The sequence below is a fragment of the Oncorhynchus nerka genome, linkage group LG2, assembly GCF_034236695.1.
Source record: "Oncorhynchus nerka isolate Pitt River linkage group LG2, Oner_Uvic_2.0, whole genome shotgun sequence".
Lineage (NCBI taxonomy): Eukaryota > Metazoa > Chordata > Actinopteri > Salmoniformes > Salmonidae > Oncorhynchus > Oncorhynchus nerka.
Window position 1 is genome coordinate 38,112,879 of NC_088397.1, and position 15,730 is coordinate 38,128,608.

At 41.7% G+C, this 15,730-nt stretch overlaps 1 protein-coding gene across 1 annotated transcript in view; it reads left to right on the top strand.

Moving 5' to 3' along the window:
- The first annotated feature begins 949 nt into the window (after positions 1–949).
- The window catches only part of LOC135572904 (receptor-type tyrosine-protein phosphatase T-like), a 201,277-nt gene continuing 186,496 nt past the window's right edge, over positions 950–15,730 (top strand). Inside the window, exons 1-2 of the mRNA XM_065021620.1 lie at positions 950–986; positions 1,383–1,508. Coding sequence (XP_064877692.1) covers positions 950–986; positions 1,383–1,508 — 163 coding nt within the window. The remainder of the gene's footprint in view (positions 987–1,382; positions 1,509–15,730) is intronic.

The following is a 15,730-nucleotide window of genomic DNA, read 5'->3' on the forward strand; positions in this document are numbered from 1 at the left end:
GATATGTAAAGGTTACAGTAAGAAATTCAACATTCGATCATCACTCACCTTCAAATGTACTGTACAGTTGCCTACTTTCCATTCTCTTTACCTTTTCTACCACAATAACATTTCAAAACAGATATGTCGAAAGACCTCGTTGCTGATCGTGTTGTCATAAGCTAGCAACCTCACTATGTAGCCTCCCGAAATTGCAAAAATATTAATTTAATTATTTACAGTACAATCGTAATCTGACAGAAATATTAATTGCAGCTCACAGATTCCCAAATTAAATCCTGAGGTGCGAACACTTATCTTTTCTGTCAATTTTATGGGTGTAAACAATGTCCTCTTTGAATGTAGAGACTGTGAACACACTCTACCATGCCTCTCAGTTCATTCAAACCTTACTGATGAAAGTGCTACATGTGAAACTTAATTTTATAAACAACGTCTCCACAGAGAGCCTAAAGAAACGCAGCTGCTGAAAAACCTTCCCATTACAACTCACTGTCTAACTAGCCTTGGAGATGAAAAGCCCCCGTTTTTACGCTAGCTCCTCCCCTAGGAGCAGATGTGGGTGCAGGTTGTAAGCAGGAGCTTTAACTGATCATCCAAACTGTTACTTATCTGTTGTGGGCAACTTATCAATAATGTATCAAATTGGTAGGCAACATTAATTAGAGGAGATGAAGGGCTTCGGCATGTTTTTCTCTCCCCCTCTGTGTCGGAAAATATCAGAACCGAGAGAGACATGGTGCAGCGAATGGTTGTTTGACACTATTGATATGGAGAGTGAAAAGTTATTTGTTTTGTATGGTGTCCATATTAGGACAGCCTCAATCTCAGCAGTGAGACTTGGATTTATTGACCACAAAGAGATAAATGTTTGGGACCTTTCAGAATGGAACAAAATGAAAAATATGTCTAACAAAAGGCCACTGACACAAACTCCCCTCTCATTTGAATGGAATGTGCTCTTATTTTCCCCATTCAGTACACAGGCAAGTCATTAGCCGCCAATGAGTGTTTAGTACTTGGCTTATGCAATTTTACAAATTTGATTCAAATCTGAAAGCGAGCTTTGCATCAAACGATCCACGCATAAAAGCAGCTCAAAAACACAAAACATTTGTGTAATTGACAAAATAGATAATGCACAAAACCCCCAAGAATTCCCTTTGAATCCTCTCATTGCAATTAAACCACGCATCTCAAAGAGTACATTTAATTAGACCGAGTTTCATCTTGCTTTCTCAATCCATGGCTTCTGGCTAGCATAAAGCCTAATGCGCTGGAAAATAATTATTTAGCGGGGATGAAATAATGATGTGAGTATATGGCTTAATCGTGTTGACATATGCAACCCTACTCTTCTCTCTTCTCGTTGTGTCCTACAGGCAGCTGTTCATTTGAAGACCCCTACAGCAGCTGTGGCTACAGTGTGGCCCTCGGGACCAATGGCTTCGCTTGGGAGCAAGTCAACACTTGGGAGAGGCCCACCATGGACGCAGCTGTTCCCACAGGTACACAACGGGGCTTCCTCCTCCCTCCTATCCTGTGTTGCTCTGTCACCCGTATGTGTGTGTGTGTGTGTGTGTGTGTGTGTGTGTGTGTGTGTGTGTGTGTGTGTGTGTGTGTGTGTGTGTAAAAATGGTGTATCATTGACTCGCTTTCGTCAGCTCATATTTCTTTCTTGTTCTCTCACTTATCACCTGGACGATTATATCTGTATTTTGGCTCTCTTTTCTTCTTTCACTCCCTTTCTTTCACTCTACCCCCCCCCCCATCTCGCTCTCTTTCCCCACATATCCATTGCTCAGCTCATGTCTGAGTAGACCGATATGCATTGTGACACAATCTCAGCCACTCCAAAGTGATACTGTCAAACACAGATGGCAATCTGGCCGCCTGTCAGTCCGCCTCACTGATCACCTATGGTAGGGATGTCAGTGTCAGCTCCCTGGCTCCACGGGGTGCCAGCTAGGGTTACGCCACTGACTGACATTAATCCAGTTAGGAGTTGAACATACTGCGGCTACGTCCCAAATGCCCCCCTATTCCCTACATAGTGCCCCACTTTTGACCGTAGCTGTATGGGTCTCCCTATGGGCCCTGGTCAATGTGATATATGTATCACTGTAAAGAAAGTATCTTGTTCTGTGCCGACTGCTGAGCAAAGCAAATAGCAGATTCCACACAAAAAAAACTTTTCTGAGCCTTTGGTGCAAATTTAGGTTGTGTACAAATCAAAGTGTAGAGAACAACATGATCAAAGTATTGTGTTTTCAGCATGGCGTAGATCAGGATGGTTCGTACGAGACTAGCAAAACAGGACACTTCAGACATATATATATATTTTTTTAAAGGACGGTATGAATAAATCAACAAACAACAGGAAACGCCATCTGCCTTCTTATCCATGTCATCAGGGTAGGAGCGTCTAATCAAAGGAAATTGGGGCATCACTGTGTGTGTGTGTGTGTGTGTGTGTCTCTGTGTGTGTGTATGTGTGTTTTTGTTTGTGTGTGTGTGTGTGTGTGTGTGTGTGTGTGTGTGTGTGTGTGTGTGTGTGTGTGTGTGTGTGTGCGCATGTTTTCCAGAGGTGTGGACTTGGGTCACATGTCATGTGACTCAACTTGTAATAAAATAACTTGAGACTTCAGGACTCGGGACTTGACTTTGACTTGAGACTGATGACTAACTTTAACCTTGGAGTTAGGGTTAAGGTTACGGTTAGGTTAAGGGTTAGGTTAGCTGAAATAGGATTTTGTATGGGAATACATTTTTACTCCCCAAAAAGTCCAGAAAATTCATGAAAACAAAGCTGTGTGTGCGTATGTGTGAGTGTGCACGTGTGTTAGTGCGTACCATGTGTCTGTGCCCCTCTCTGTGTGTCAACCACAACAAGCTGAGATGCAAGGGGGACAAGCATCTTCACTGATTGTGCATGGCATTTCATATAATGTCCTGTTGAACAATGCCGGACACAGTGGGCTCTTCAAAAAAAGGGAGAGAGAGAGAGCAGTGAGGCTCAGAGACTCAGGAGGGGCTCAGGTGGAAATGGAGCGATGTTGATTATTTCTCACAGGAGGGATAATGAAGGAGGAAACTCTGAACTCATTCCTTTTTCCCTCTGAGGCTCATTGGTCATCCCCATCAGTGCGAGCCATCCTCCTTGTAACCAAAGCTCTTTCACCGCTTCAAAAGGAGTGCTATTCCGAGGGGATGGGTTCAGCTGTGGATTTTTGTGTGTTTGTTTTCTTCTCCTTCCTTTTGTAATGTCACGGGGTTCTTCTCATGTTGGGCCCCAGGATATTACCTGGAATGGGAGATCTGTTGGTGGAGTTAAGAAGAGGCTGAGCAGTCACGCAAAGTCTCTCAGACTGAACAAACTCATCGGCATATTTCTTGAAAGCCACGGATGACACGCTGAGTATAAAAGCCTTATCAGGTCTAAGCCCTTCTCCCGCGGTTTTCAACTAAACTTTCCCACTAATACTCCAGCATTTTATGGTCAGTTAGAATAGAGGGGACCTGTCAACTCAAGGGGTTTCTGTCTTTTTAACTACTGAAAATGTAAGGACCAGTTTGCTGTACAGATATTACACCTAGTCCTAGACAAAAAAGAGCTTTCAATGGAAGTTCTCGAAAACATCTGTTTTCTGTTAAAACGATAAGAAACATCAATATACAAATGCAGAATAATGGTCCTATTACATTTGCCTGCTAGGGCCGGGCAATGAAGTTATATCTACCGCAACCCTTTACAGACATAGAACGCAGCTTCAGTAACTTCTGCTTCGGTATAAAATATTATGTATTTTTTCCCTAACAACAATTAACGTCGCTGATTTATGTGCTGCTGCGCAGAAGCTCAAAATTATTTATTGACAGTTCTGGTTGCCGAGTGATGGACGTTAGTCCATCTTCAGAAGCCTCATTCTTTTGCCTGTTCATATCTCCAGAGAAGGTTTCCTGTCGGCATTTAAAATCCATTGTGTAGCCTACCCTAACAGACCGACAAACAAACATGCCATAGCCAAGGCTCTTTTAAGGGGCCGCATTCCATTATGTCTTAAAAGGGTAGTCGAGAAAGGATACCGGTAGCCTTCCGTAATTTCATATTATGGGGCAAAAACAAAGAGTAGGCTACCCTGTGCTCGCAAGACTGGCCGTAGATACCTCTGTATCCCCGGCAACATCGGTGCCATGAATAGGCTAAGATATTCTCCTGGCAACAGACCGAAGACTGAACAGACAGGGCAGGCAGGCAGGCCAGCACAAGGGAGAGAGAGGAGGGGCAGGCAGACACATGCTCATTTGTTTTAGTCATCTGCATCTCACAATTTATTTCACCTTTATTTAACCAGGTAGGCTAGTTGAGAACAAGTTCTCATTTGCAACTGCGACCTGGCCAAGATAAAGCATAGCAGTGTGAACAGACAACACAGAGTTACACATGGAGTAAACAATTAACAAGTCAATAACACAGTAGAAAAAAAAATGGGCAGTCTATATACAATGTGTGCAAAAGGCATGAGGAGGTAGGCAAATAATACAATTTTGCAGATTAACACTGGAGTGATATATGATCAGATGGTCATGTACAGGTAGAGATATTGGTGTGCAAAAGAGCAGAAAAGTAAAACATTTTTTTTTTTAAACAGTATAAAAACAGTATGGGAATGAGGTAGGTGAAAATGGGTGGGCTATTTACCAATAGACTATGTACAGCTGCAGCGATCGGTTAGCTGCTCGGATAGCTGATGTTTGAAGTTGGTGAGGGAGATAAAAGTCTCCAACTTCAGCGATTTTTGCAGTTCGTTCCAGTCACAGGCAGCAGAGTACTGGAACGAAAGGCGGCCAAATGAGGTGTTGGCTTTAGGGATGATCAGTGAGATACACCTGCTGGAGCGCGTGCTACGGATGGGTGTTGCCATCGTGACCAGTGAACTGAGATAAGGCGGAGCTATACCTAGCATGGACTTGTAGATGACCTGGAGCCAGTGGGTCTGGCGACGAATATGTAGCGAGGGCCAGCCGACTAGAGCATACAAGTCGCAGTGGTGGGTGGTATAAGGAGCTTTGGTGACAAAACGGATGGCACTGTGATAGACTGCATCCAGTTTGCTGAGTAGAGTGTTGGAAGCCATTTTGTAGATGACATCGCCGAAGTCGAGGATCGGTAGGATAGTCAGTTTTACTAGGGTAAGCTTGGCGGCGTGGGTGAAGGAGGCTTTGTTGCGGAATAGAAAGCCGACTCTTGATTTGATTTTCGATTGGAGATGTTTGATGTGAGTCTGGAAGGAGAGTTTGCAGTCTAGCCAGACACCTAGGTACTTATAGATGTCCACATATTCAAGGTCGGAACCATCCAGGGTGGTGATGCTAGTCGGGCATGCGGGTGCAGGCAGCGATCGGTTGAAAAGCATGCATTTGGTTTTACTCGCGTTTAAGAGCAGTTGGAGGCCACGGAAGGAGTGCTGTATGGCATTGAAGCTCGTTTGGAGGTTAGATAGCACAGTGTCCAATGACGGGCCGAAAGTATATACAATCTCTTGTCTTGCATGCCTTTTGCCAATTCACCAAAGTATCTTAAAGTTCTCTTCTTCCTCTCCTGCTATATTTGAATTACACAACTTTCCCAGGCCTTTATAGCCTATTGACTATAACACAGAAAATAATATGTTTTTTGATAACTGCACTGTGATTTTAATTAAGTGGGGGGAAAAAAAACGAAACAACACTGTTTTTCTTAAAGTTAAGAATCCCAACTTCACACCCATACTTTATCCACTTGAATAAAATACAAAATAGTAGCTATCAAGATGGAGATCATGGAGGTTATTTTTAATGAGTGCATTTCGTAAGTGGCTAGTTTGCATCAACTACCTTAACTAAAGCCACTGCAAAGGTTTTGCCTGCAATCTTTGGTTTTGAATCGGGATGTTTCGGCATGTCTACCTCGTGATTTGTTGGGAGAGACCCCAGATTTTTCTTGTTATCAGCGAAGGCAGTGACCTAGTTCCTCTATGCCAAAATAGTCCTATAGTCACTGTGTTGCCTAGGGTCGGGTTTCCGAGACTACTCAAGGGAGGGAGATACTGTAACCAGTGTACGTGAGCGTTGTACTGCCTCTACTTGCTGGCCATCGCTTTTGGTATAGGCTCTCGCCTCTGCACCGTAGCAGCTATGGTTAGACTCATTTTTAAATATCTCTCTCCCTCCCGCTACAAAAGCAGTATCTAGTGGAAGAGGTACAGGTAAACACCACTGTGATGTGACGTTTTTTTTTGCTGTTGTCAGAGATTGACTGTCGAGTGAGAGTGGACAGGGAGTTTCTGAACTGTTGCATTCTCCGCCCCTTTGCGCGTCTCTTGGAAATCTGCTCCCAAATCTGTCTCCATTATTACCTCTTCAAGTTGAGCTCTGGCTGAAGACAAATCAAAACCAATCACCAGAAGCATGGCTGAGGCCTGTCATTTTGATGTGACATATGTTTACTCCTCGGGGGAAACCAAAGTTTGAAGCCTTCTCTCCAATGCCAAAGGGCCCTGGGATTAGTAATGGACTTTTGAATTATAGGTTGTCAACAGCCCAGTTGCATTAATGCCATGTGTTATTGGTCTGTGCAAGGCTGATGAGGGTAAAGGGGTTAAATGGCTTGTCTATTTTTTTTGTTCTTGGTGATGATTTGAGTGCTCTTGTGTGGCTCACAGACTTGATTGCATTTCTGATTTGAGGGTGGCAGGCGGGCTGATGGTGGAAGTGGAGAGGGGGCCGCATTGGTAGGAAATTGACAGGGAATTGAGCCCCAGGCACTCTCTCACTTTCTCTCTCCTAGACAAAAGTGACCACTCCTTTTAAATGGAGGGAAAATGACTGTTCACCACACTCACATGTCTCAACCAGACACGGTAGTAAAGCTGATCAGATAGGCAGGACAGTTCACAACTGATCCCTGCTTCTTTAACATAATGGAGGTGGAGATACAGTCAAAGGTCAAATCGAATGGGTTGTTCATCACCACCGAAGTTGGGAAGCCGCAGATCCACAGGGCCTCATCCCAGCTGGATTAAGTGTCACTCTCCCCAACGAGCACATTTTTTTATGCAGATAAATGGATCATCACCTCCTGAGTAAATCCAGAGGTAGCTGTCATTGTAAGAGAGGGATGTACCTACCGTCGGGTTCCTAGGCAGTTTCCTGGGATAATTCCCTCCGCCCCGTTTTTCTTTGAATGTCAGTCTTAGGTCACCTACACGAGAGAGAGCTCACAGTCACTACGCCTTTTGGGGTTTGTCTGAGAGAGCAATACCATTTTATTTGGACACTGATTGATGACATTAAGACTCGACCTCTGCAAGTAAAAAGGCACAAACAAATTAGACTTGGGTGCCCTGGAACAGCTGATGCCGTTTGGTTTACTAATGAAAAAGAGGATTATAAATTTAAAAAATCTTACCTGGGCCAGGTTAAATCCAAAGGTAATGTCTGATTGTGTAAGGCTTTCTTGGCTGTGACAGGGAAATGTTCTGAAATGTTCTCCAACAATTGCAAACGAGAGTTTCTATTGGACAAATTCAGATATGTTTATCCCCGTTTTGTTCCGTTTGCTTCCGTTTAAGAAATGTTTTTTAACAGAATCTGTGGAATAAATACACCTCGATCACACGCAAACAATCATGCAGTACAGTGTACAGTCAGCATGCAATTTAGCAGTTACACCGGCTGGCCCCGTGGCAATAAATTAATAAACCAAAAGCTTACCTAGTCTTGGAAAAGTTCCAATGTTGGATAGCCATTGCCAGCTAGCTAACATAGCATCCCTCTCTGTTTGAGCTGGATGTTTGAGTAGGCTAAACTAGCTAGCTGCATTTGCTAGCTAACTAAGTTCAAGTTTAAAAATGTGTGATTCACCACCTGGATTCGGTCTTATGTAGCAACATTTGAATTTCTGTTTCTACATTGGATAAACGTAGAGACTCAGAGCTACAAAATGGTATATTATACACTACAGCTGAGGAACAATGGGAAAGTAATTATGCTTTGAAAGTTGATCAACTTGTACACTCACTTTTGAGAAAACTGTCTTTCAATGTTTTGGCACTACTATTGGAGAGCCCCTCTGCATGAATCTGCAGGTAGCTAACCAGCCAGGGTCTATGGCTATAACGAGTCAAACAAATGTGTCTGAGATACAAAGAATAAGATCATACACAACGTTAGTTAGCGACCCACCAGCTAACGTTAGCTAGATAACAGTACACTTTAACTTGATATTAGGTTTATGCAATTTTACTAGGCGATACATTTTTTTTAAAAAGCCTTGTTTGCCACGATTACCTAGACATACTCACCAGCTCCAATAGACAGACGCGTACTATATGGCTGTCCAATACAAGCTCATCTCTCGGCATGTCCAGCCTACTCATTATCTCAGCCAATCATGGCTAGCGGGAAGGTTGCTGACTTTTTCTGTGGCGAAACCAACTAGCCTCGCAATTTAACAATTTTATTCATATTTACAGATAGCATACAAGTTGATATTAAGTCACATGAAAGTTCACATGTTTGAGAAGGCATTTCTGCCAAGAAACACCTTTTGATTAAAAATGTTTTTTTTAAAGTTCAAACAACTCTCCTGTGAAGTCGTGACTTGCGACATACGCCTAGTTTCCTGAATCAGGTCACAAATAGCTAGCTCTCTTTCTCTTTCTCTCTCTTGCTTCTTCTTCATTTTTGAGGAAATGTATTTGTTCAAAACTGTTTGACTATTGTCTTTCTCTCTCTTTGAGTCAACTACTCACCACACTTTATGCACTAGCTGTAGCTTATGCTTTCAGTACTATATTCCTTCTCTGATCCTTTGATTGGGTGGACAACATCAGTTCATGCTGCAAGAGCTCTGATAGGTTGGAGGACATCCTCCGGAAGGTGACATAAGTAGGTTTTCTACTGAATTCAATGTACCCAGATGAGGACGGAAGCTTCGGCTACACCATGGTGCTACCCTACAGAGTGCTGTTGAGGCAACTGTAGACTATTGCAAAACAGTGTGTTTTAATCAATTGTTTGAAGACGTGAATATATTTTGTATAGTTGTATCTAAAAATATATATTTCTGTAACGTTTCAGTATTTATATTTTTATGAAATTCGACAGGGAGGAGGGAATCATAACATGCATCAGTGTTGTTTACACATTCTCAGGCACTACTAAAGCAAAGTGGGCCCATCCTCAGAGGATGGACTCACTGCCAAGTAGAACCCTGTGGAGAAACCTCTGTTTGCAGCTATCTGCTGCTGGGCTCAGAGCACTCATTTACTTTCCCCTTTCATGTCATCACTCTAGGGACCTCACACCTCAGAGAATCCCCCCTCCCTATAATTTCTCTCTTTTTCTCCATCTCTCCCCTTCCCTTTTTTCCTCTCTCACTCCCTCTCTCTCTCTATTGCTCTTTCTTTCCTTCTCTCTCTCTCTCTCTCTCTCTCTCTCTCTCTCTCTCTATCTCTCTTTCTCTCTCTCCCTTCTCCACTATCCCTTATTTCATCACACTCGATGTTGACATGTGGTTTTCACTCGAGAATGTTCGATGTGTGACTCCTCAGCTGACTTACTTACTGTACTGTACACTAAGTTGGTTTATTTTACATGGCTTGACTAATGTGTAGTTATGAGTGATGCACAACATTGAAGTGTTGGCATCAGCTAGATGTCAGTCAATCGTTCCCGTCTCTTGTGGCAACACCTCCATTTCTAATTTAGTTAAGCCCCTTTCTTCAGCCACGCGTGAACTCTTGCCTCACTTCCTGAGGGTGTCAAGACAGAAGACTCAGTTATGAATCGAGAGCATGGGACACTATTCAGCTATATTGGAATGATTGCCTTTTCAATCTCTCCAAGTGGACAAATGTGATACTTTAGCAATGTTTGATGTATTACTTAACATATTAGTTACACTTCGTCACAGCAAGCACACCCACAGTTCAGCCTGGTTGGAGGGATAGTTGTTGAATATCTTGATCTAACATCTGCTCATAAGCAAATCTATCTCTGACAGACTATGGTTATAATATTCAAGATGACAGTAAATACAGGCATTCATTTTTCCACGTCCTACCCCTGGAGATGAACTGATAGCTTGATCAAACCTCCATCTATTCATTCTGAGTTCCTTATTTCCATTGGCGACTTTGTGTTGTGAAGGGTGGCCTGTAGTCGTGATTCAATTCATTGGAATTGAATAGATGAGTTTCACAACAGATGAATTCCAGATGGATGTTGATGGTGAGATTAGATTTTTTAATTTTATTATAATAATAATTTCCATTGGGTTGAAATACTAGTCAAAATAAGATAATGATAGTTGGTCCTGTACTTTTTACTATCTACATAAACAATATTGTTTCTTCTGTAATAAATGATAACCTCCACTTATGTTGTGTATTCTGTTGCCCCTTCTGTTAACAAGGCTATTTCAGAACAACAATCTGCATTTTTTTTGCTTTACAGAAAGCCTTTGTTCAACTGAAATTGGTATATGTTATTTTACAAAAAGCTTCAAATGTATCTGACACCGAGACAAGACTGAGACACTAAATATGTGGTCTTGAGTCCGGATTCGAGACCAGGACCGGTATCGAGTTTTACGACACTGATTATTAGCCTAACTTATGACTATTGAATCTACTCATCACATTAGGAACAGTGATCTTACATTAGTTTGCAAAGGCGATGATAGATGCATGCAATACTTTATTATCAAGGTGATTTATTTTAGGATTTTATTTGAGCTTTCCCGAACTTGAAACTCACGTGCCGTCACGTCTCTAAAGTTGGATGTTTTGGTGTCGCTAGGGCAGTACTGAGGAATGTTTGTTTTTCATTATCGTGTTTTGTAAGTTACTTTTCTTAAATTGCTTGTACATTTTGTATGCTTTTATTGCATTGCAATTGTAAATATTGTGAATGTGTATGATTGTTTGCAAGGCTACCTTGTAAAAGAGGTCTTGGTGTCAGTAAACGCAATTAAAATAAAATAATAGATATATTTTCTCAATTGAACTCTCAAAGTATTTGAAAGCTAAACAAACACTATTTGAACCCATGTCTATCATTCTATGGTTGTAGTTATGGAATCACTGTTAGAAAATATTTCATTAATTAATGTAGGCTCACTTCTGATGTGTGATATTAAGCTGGTGTGGTCAATTGACAACCCCCTTCTCATGACACAGAGAGATCCTGTTGTTTCCCCATCACCGTCAGCCCATTTTATCAGGCCTATATTAGGCTTTGCAACCACCAGACCCTGAGCACTACTTCAATGAGGGGCTCTAACTCAAAGCATGTCCACTCCAGAGACTCTTCGGCTCTGCTGGGGACCTTAGGAGCTCACTGCATGACAAGCAATGAGATGCCAGCATTAGTATGCACCTCGCTCCGACTGCCCCGCGGCTATATCCCAACATATCTCTTATTTGGCACGAGGCTAAAGAGCCTCGGAAATCTCAAGTTGCCTGGGAAGAATGGGCAGCATAACTTACTAGGCCACCATTGTTAGACAAACAAAACATTTAAAAAGGCACCGCATATGGAAGTAATGGGCCACCAGCGAGAGTGTAATATGTTTTACGTTGAGGAAAGGATGTGAGAAAAAACCTATACGGATGTTTATCTATATGGGCTATCTAGATTGAATTGGATCCTTTATGTGTTCCCCCATTGGTTTATAGAGGTAGAGTACTTGTATATTATACTGATGATATGTTTTCTATTATTAAATAACATAGTATTATGGGGCGATATAAAAAGCCATATCTCAAGGATTATTTTCTCCTTGCAGGAAGCCAATGGAAGTATGGTTGAAAGAAATGTCTCCTCTGGTGTAATGTATCCTGAGTTGACCATCTCATTGCCTTAGATAGTCTTTTGTTGCTATCTACTTATACATATGTTGCAATATACATTGAATATTTAGAGTGTCTTCATCAGTGGTAGAACCCCAACCAAAGGATATGTCTAAATAGATTTTCTCATGGCCATTAGTTGGCCGCAACAATTGTTTTCATTTGACTTGGAAGCCAATCTGAACCAGCCATAGAGACACAGTCAAAATGGCAAAGCAGATACCCTACTTAGCCATGCCTACTTACATTAATACAAGTGTGTTCCCCATAGCCTGCGCTAACGCTAACCCACTGCATCAGAATAAGTGCCAAACGAGTTAGTAGTAGCAACCCTGAGTGATACAGTGCTAGCGTAAATGCTTGATAGCTCTAATTATACATAATTACAGTTCTTGAAGTTACAGCCCCACATTAAGTAATTAAACAGAAAAGTAATGAATGTTAGTAAGCAGGATTCGTTTCTAGATATAGTTATGCTGTTATAGACAGATGGCTGTGCCTTAGCTGTCTCCATCACTGGCCTCTATGGAGAGTAGCGGCTGTGCCAAATTCTGTGCTGTTCTAAGTAACAGACTGGCTGTCTTGCAGTGCCCTTGTTTTAAAGAGGTCTGCATCTCCCCCCAGGTGAACAAGCACACAATTGTTTAATTAATTTCAACACTTAATTTCTTAGTGTAGACCTTCAAACGTACAGAAGCATGCACACACACACAAACACACACACACTCAGCTTGGATTTACAGTATACTTCAGCCACTGTTTGGGGATGAACAGAATATGATTTATAACTGTGCAAATATGACCTTATATACATTCTAGTTGTTATTCATGCATGGCTTTGTTGAATAAAATATTGTTATTATTAAACAAGCAATCTGTTTGATATACTCTATGGCGTAGGAAATGTGTCATTTGGTAATGAGAACAAACAGCTCATTGACGTCACTCAAACTGACACATTGATTATGGATGACAGCGGTCTTTTCATGTCATATGTCTCTTTAGAATAATTTATCTCCAACCCGAACCCATTTCACCAGTTCACAATAGTATTAAGAAATGTGCTTTCACATTTTTGCCCGAGGTAGAGTCTCCCACCATGTATTTATTCATTTAATCTCGAGTAGAGCAGTAGCAGATGAAAACATATTACAACACAGTTCCTCTGTTTCACTGAATCAATCCAGGGTAGTGAAATAAATGCACAGTAACGTGTGGGACTTAAAGCATGCTTAATGAAACAAGTCTTTGTAGCGCAGGCTATCGCTCTCTGCAATAAAGGTGACGCTTCGGCACAGAGTTATTAAAGGGAGCTTCTCCGTTCTCTCCGGAAGATTAACATGACGGAGAGGAGATGGCGGGTGGAGGATTCGGGAATAGTGTTGGGAAGTAGCCTATTTCTGTGAGAGGGAAATATTCCAGGCAATGCTAATGGACACCAGGAGCTCACCACTTTGTCTCTCCATGCCTTTTACCTTAAACTGTACCACAGTACTCCCTAAATTGTGCACCACACCACAGGGACTACTGCGTCATCAGTCATCAGCATGACTCCATTGACACCATTGTGTGCCATCCCTCCATTCCCACAATATATTTGTTGAGACAGTGGTGTGTTTTGGATGAATAAAGGGACACTTGAATGAAGTCAAAGCAGCCCTGAAAAGGAAACCCATCAAAATAAAATGCTTGGCTGGCTCCCTTATGACTTATCAGGGATCTAAAGTTCCAAACCTTAGGGGCAACAGGACAGGCTTTTTTCTACTAAAATTGTCTAAACATTTTTTAAAATATTTAATTACTACAGATGCTCCCAGCTCCAAGATGTTACACAACAGACGCAGTATCAGTAGATGCTATACTACATCAATACGATATGGGAGCCAACGAGATGTTCAAGTGCTCCTCTCTAATAGTAATTGTGTGGCATAACGAAACGGAGGCTCTCATACTTTTGTTCAGTTGTTTGCCTTTCCGCAGTCCACAGGGACCTGTGCTTATCTGCCGAAATAACATTGTGATTCCACCTGAGTGCTCTTTTGTCTGGCCTGTAATTCAAGCCATCGATGCCCTTTGTTGAATGTTAGCCTCTGTATGCATTTACCTTATGAGCCTTGGGGAACAATGACTAGCAGCTTATCTGAAAGCCCATTTGAGAGTTACCTTTTGCCTCAGATATTCTGTTGTTGGTCTAGGGCTGGAGCTGGAGCTGAGGCTTTGCTCTCTGTGTGGATGATATTGAATAGGCCTCATGAAGTTCAGTGACCTTTCTTAGCCAGTAGACAGAAGGCAAGGTCTGTAGTTTTGGCCCCAATGCTACACCAGAATTCCTTATAATTCATATATTATGTGTTCCTTGCATATTGAACCCAAGCTGGCGTCAAAACCCGAGTGGCGCAGCGTTCTAAGGCACTGTATCTCAGTTCTAGAGGGGTCACTACAGACCCTGGTTTGGTTCCAGGCTGTATCATAACTGGCCGTGATTGGGAGTCCCATAGGGTGGCACACAATTGGCCCAGCGTCATCCTGGTTAGGGTTTGGCCGGGGTAGGCCATCATTGTAAATAAAATGTTGTTTTTAACTGGCTTGCCTAGTTAAATTTAAAAAACATCATACTTGAGGTGGCCTATAGCCTAGTTAATAATCTAGTAAAATATTCACTTTCTGAGAAAACCTCATGCAATAATATTTACTGCACTACCTTACTCACTCTGTTTAGCACATGACCTCACATGTGAATCTTTAAAGAGATTGGTGGGGTTAAACCTGAAGGAGGTGTGAAAGATGCTGAATGGGTGTAGACAAAGTAGAGCTCTCCAGTAGGTGTACCAAAAATACTCAAGGGCCATTTTCTCAAAAGTGGCGTTACAAGTTTATCAACTTTCAAAGCAGAATTACTTTCCTATTGTTCCTCAACTGCAGTGTATGATGTACTATTTTGTAGCTCTGAGTCTGTACTTTTAACCAATGTACAAAAACACAATTTCAAATGTTGCTACATAAGACCGAATTGTGGTGGTGGGTCACATATTAGAAGAGACGTCAAACATCCATTAATTTGCACATGCTCAGCTGCTATGTGTTTCTGAATTTGTTTTTATTGCCAGTAAGTGACACATGTAGAGGACTGTTCAAATTAGACCAATCAAAAAGCCTCTCTTTCCTCTGTTCTCTGCTGTTTGACAGTATGTGAAACACACACGTCAAAGCCATTGTTGAAAGCAGCCCACCATGAAATGGCCTTTCATCATTGTTCAGTGTCTTTTACCAACATCAAGACCAGTTCTAGAAACATACAAAATAGGCCTAAACAGTCTTCTATGTGTTCATCAGATAAAGTCCAATTAGATATGAAGAAGCACCATTAACTGCTGAGAAGTCATTTGCATTTAAATGAGTAATACACAAATGTATATATGAGTCATTATATCCATTTTCAAGATAGAAAGTTCATGCTAGATAACGTCCATTATTTCCTACTCCACCTACAGCCCCCACTCTGCTCGTACAATTGACAGAACTGAAAAAAAGGAGATAGTTGGGGTTATTACTGCAATCGCCCATTTGAGAACAATCGCAGTTTAATCAGAATGAAGTAGGGACAGCAGGTAGCCTAGTGGCAGAACTAAACAGTTTTAGAAACTTCAGAGTGTTTTCTATCAGAATAGACTAATAATATGCATATCTTAGCTTCTGTGACTGAGTAGCAGGCAGTTTACTCTGGGCACCTTATTCATCCAAGATACTCAATACTGCCCCCAGCCATAAGAAGTTAACTGACTTGCCTAGTTAATTAAATAAAATGTGAGTGTTCTTTGGTTGTCCCCATAGGA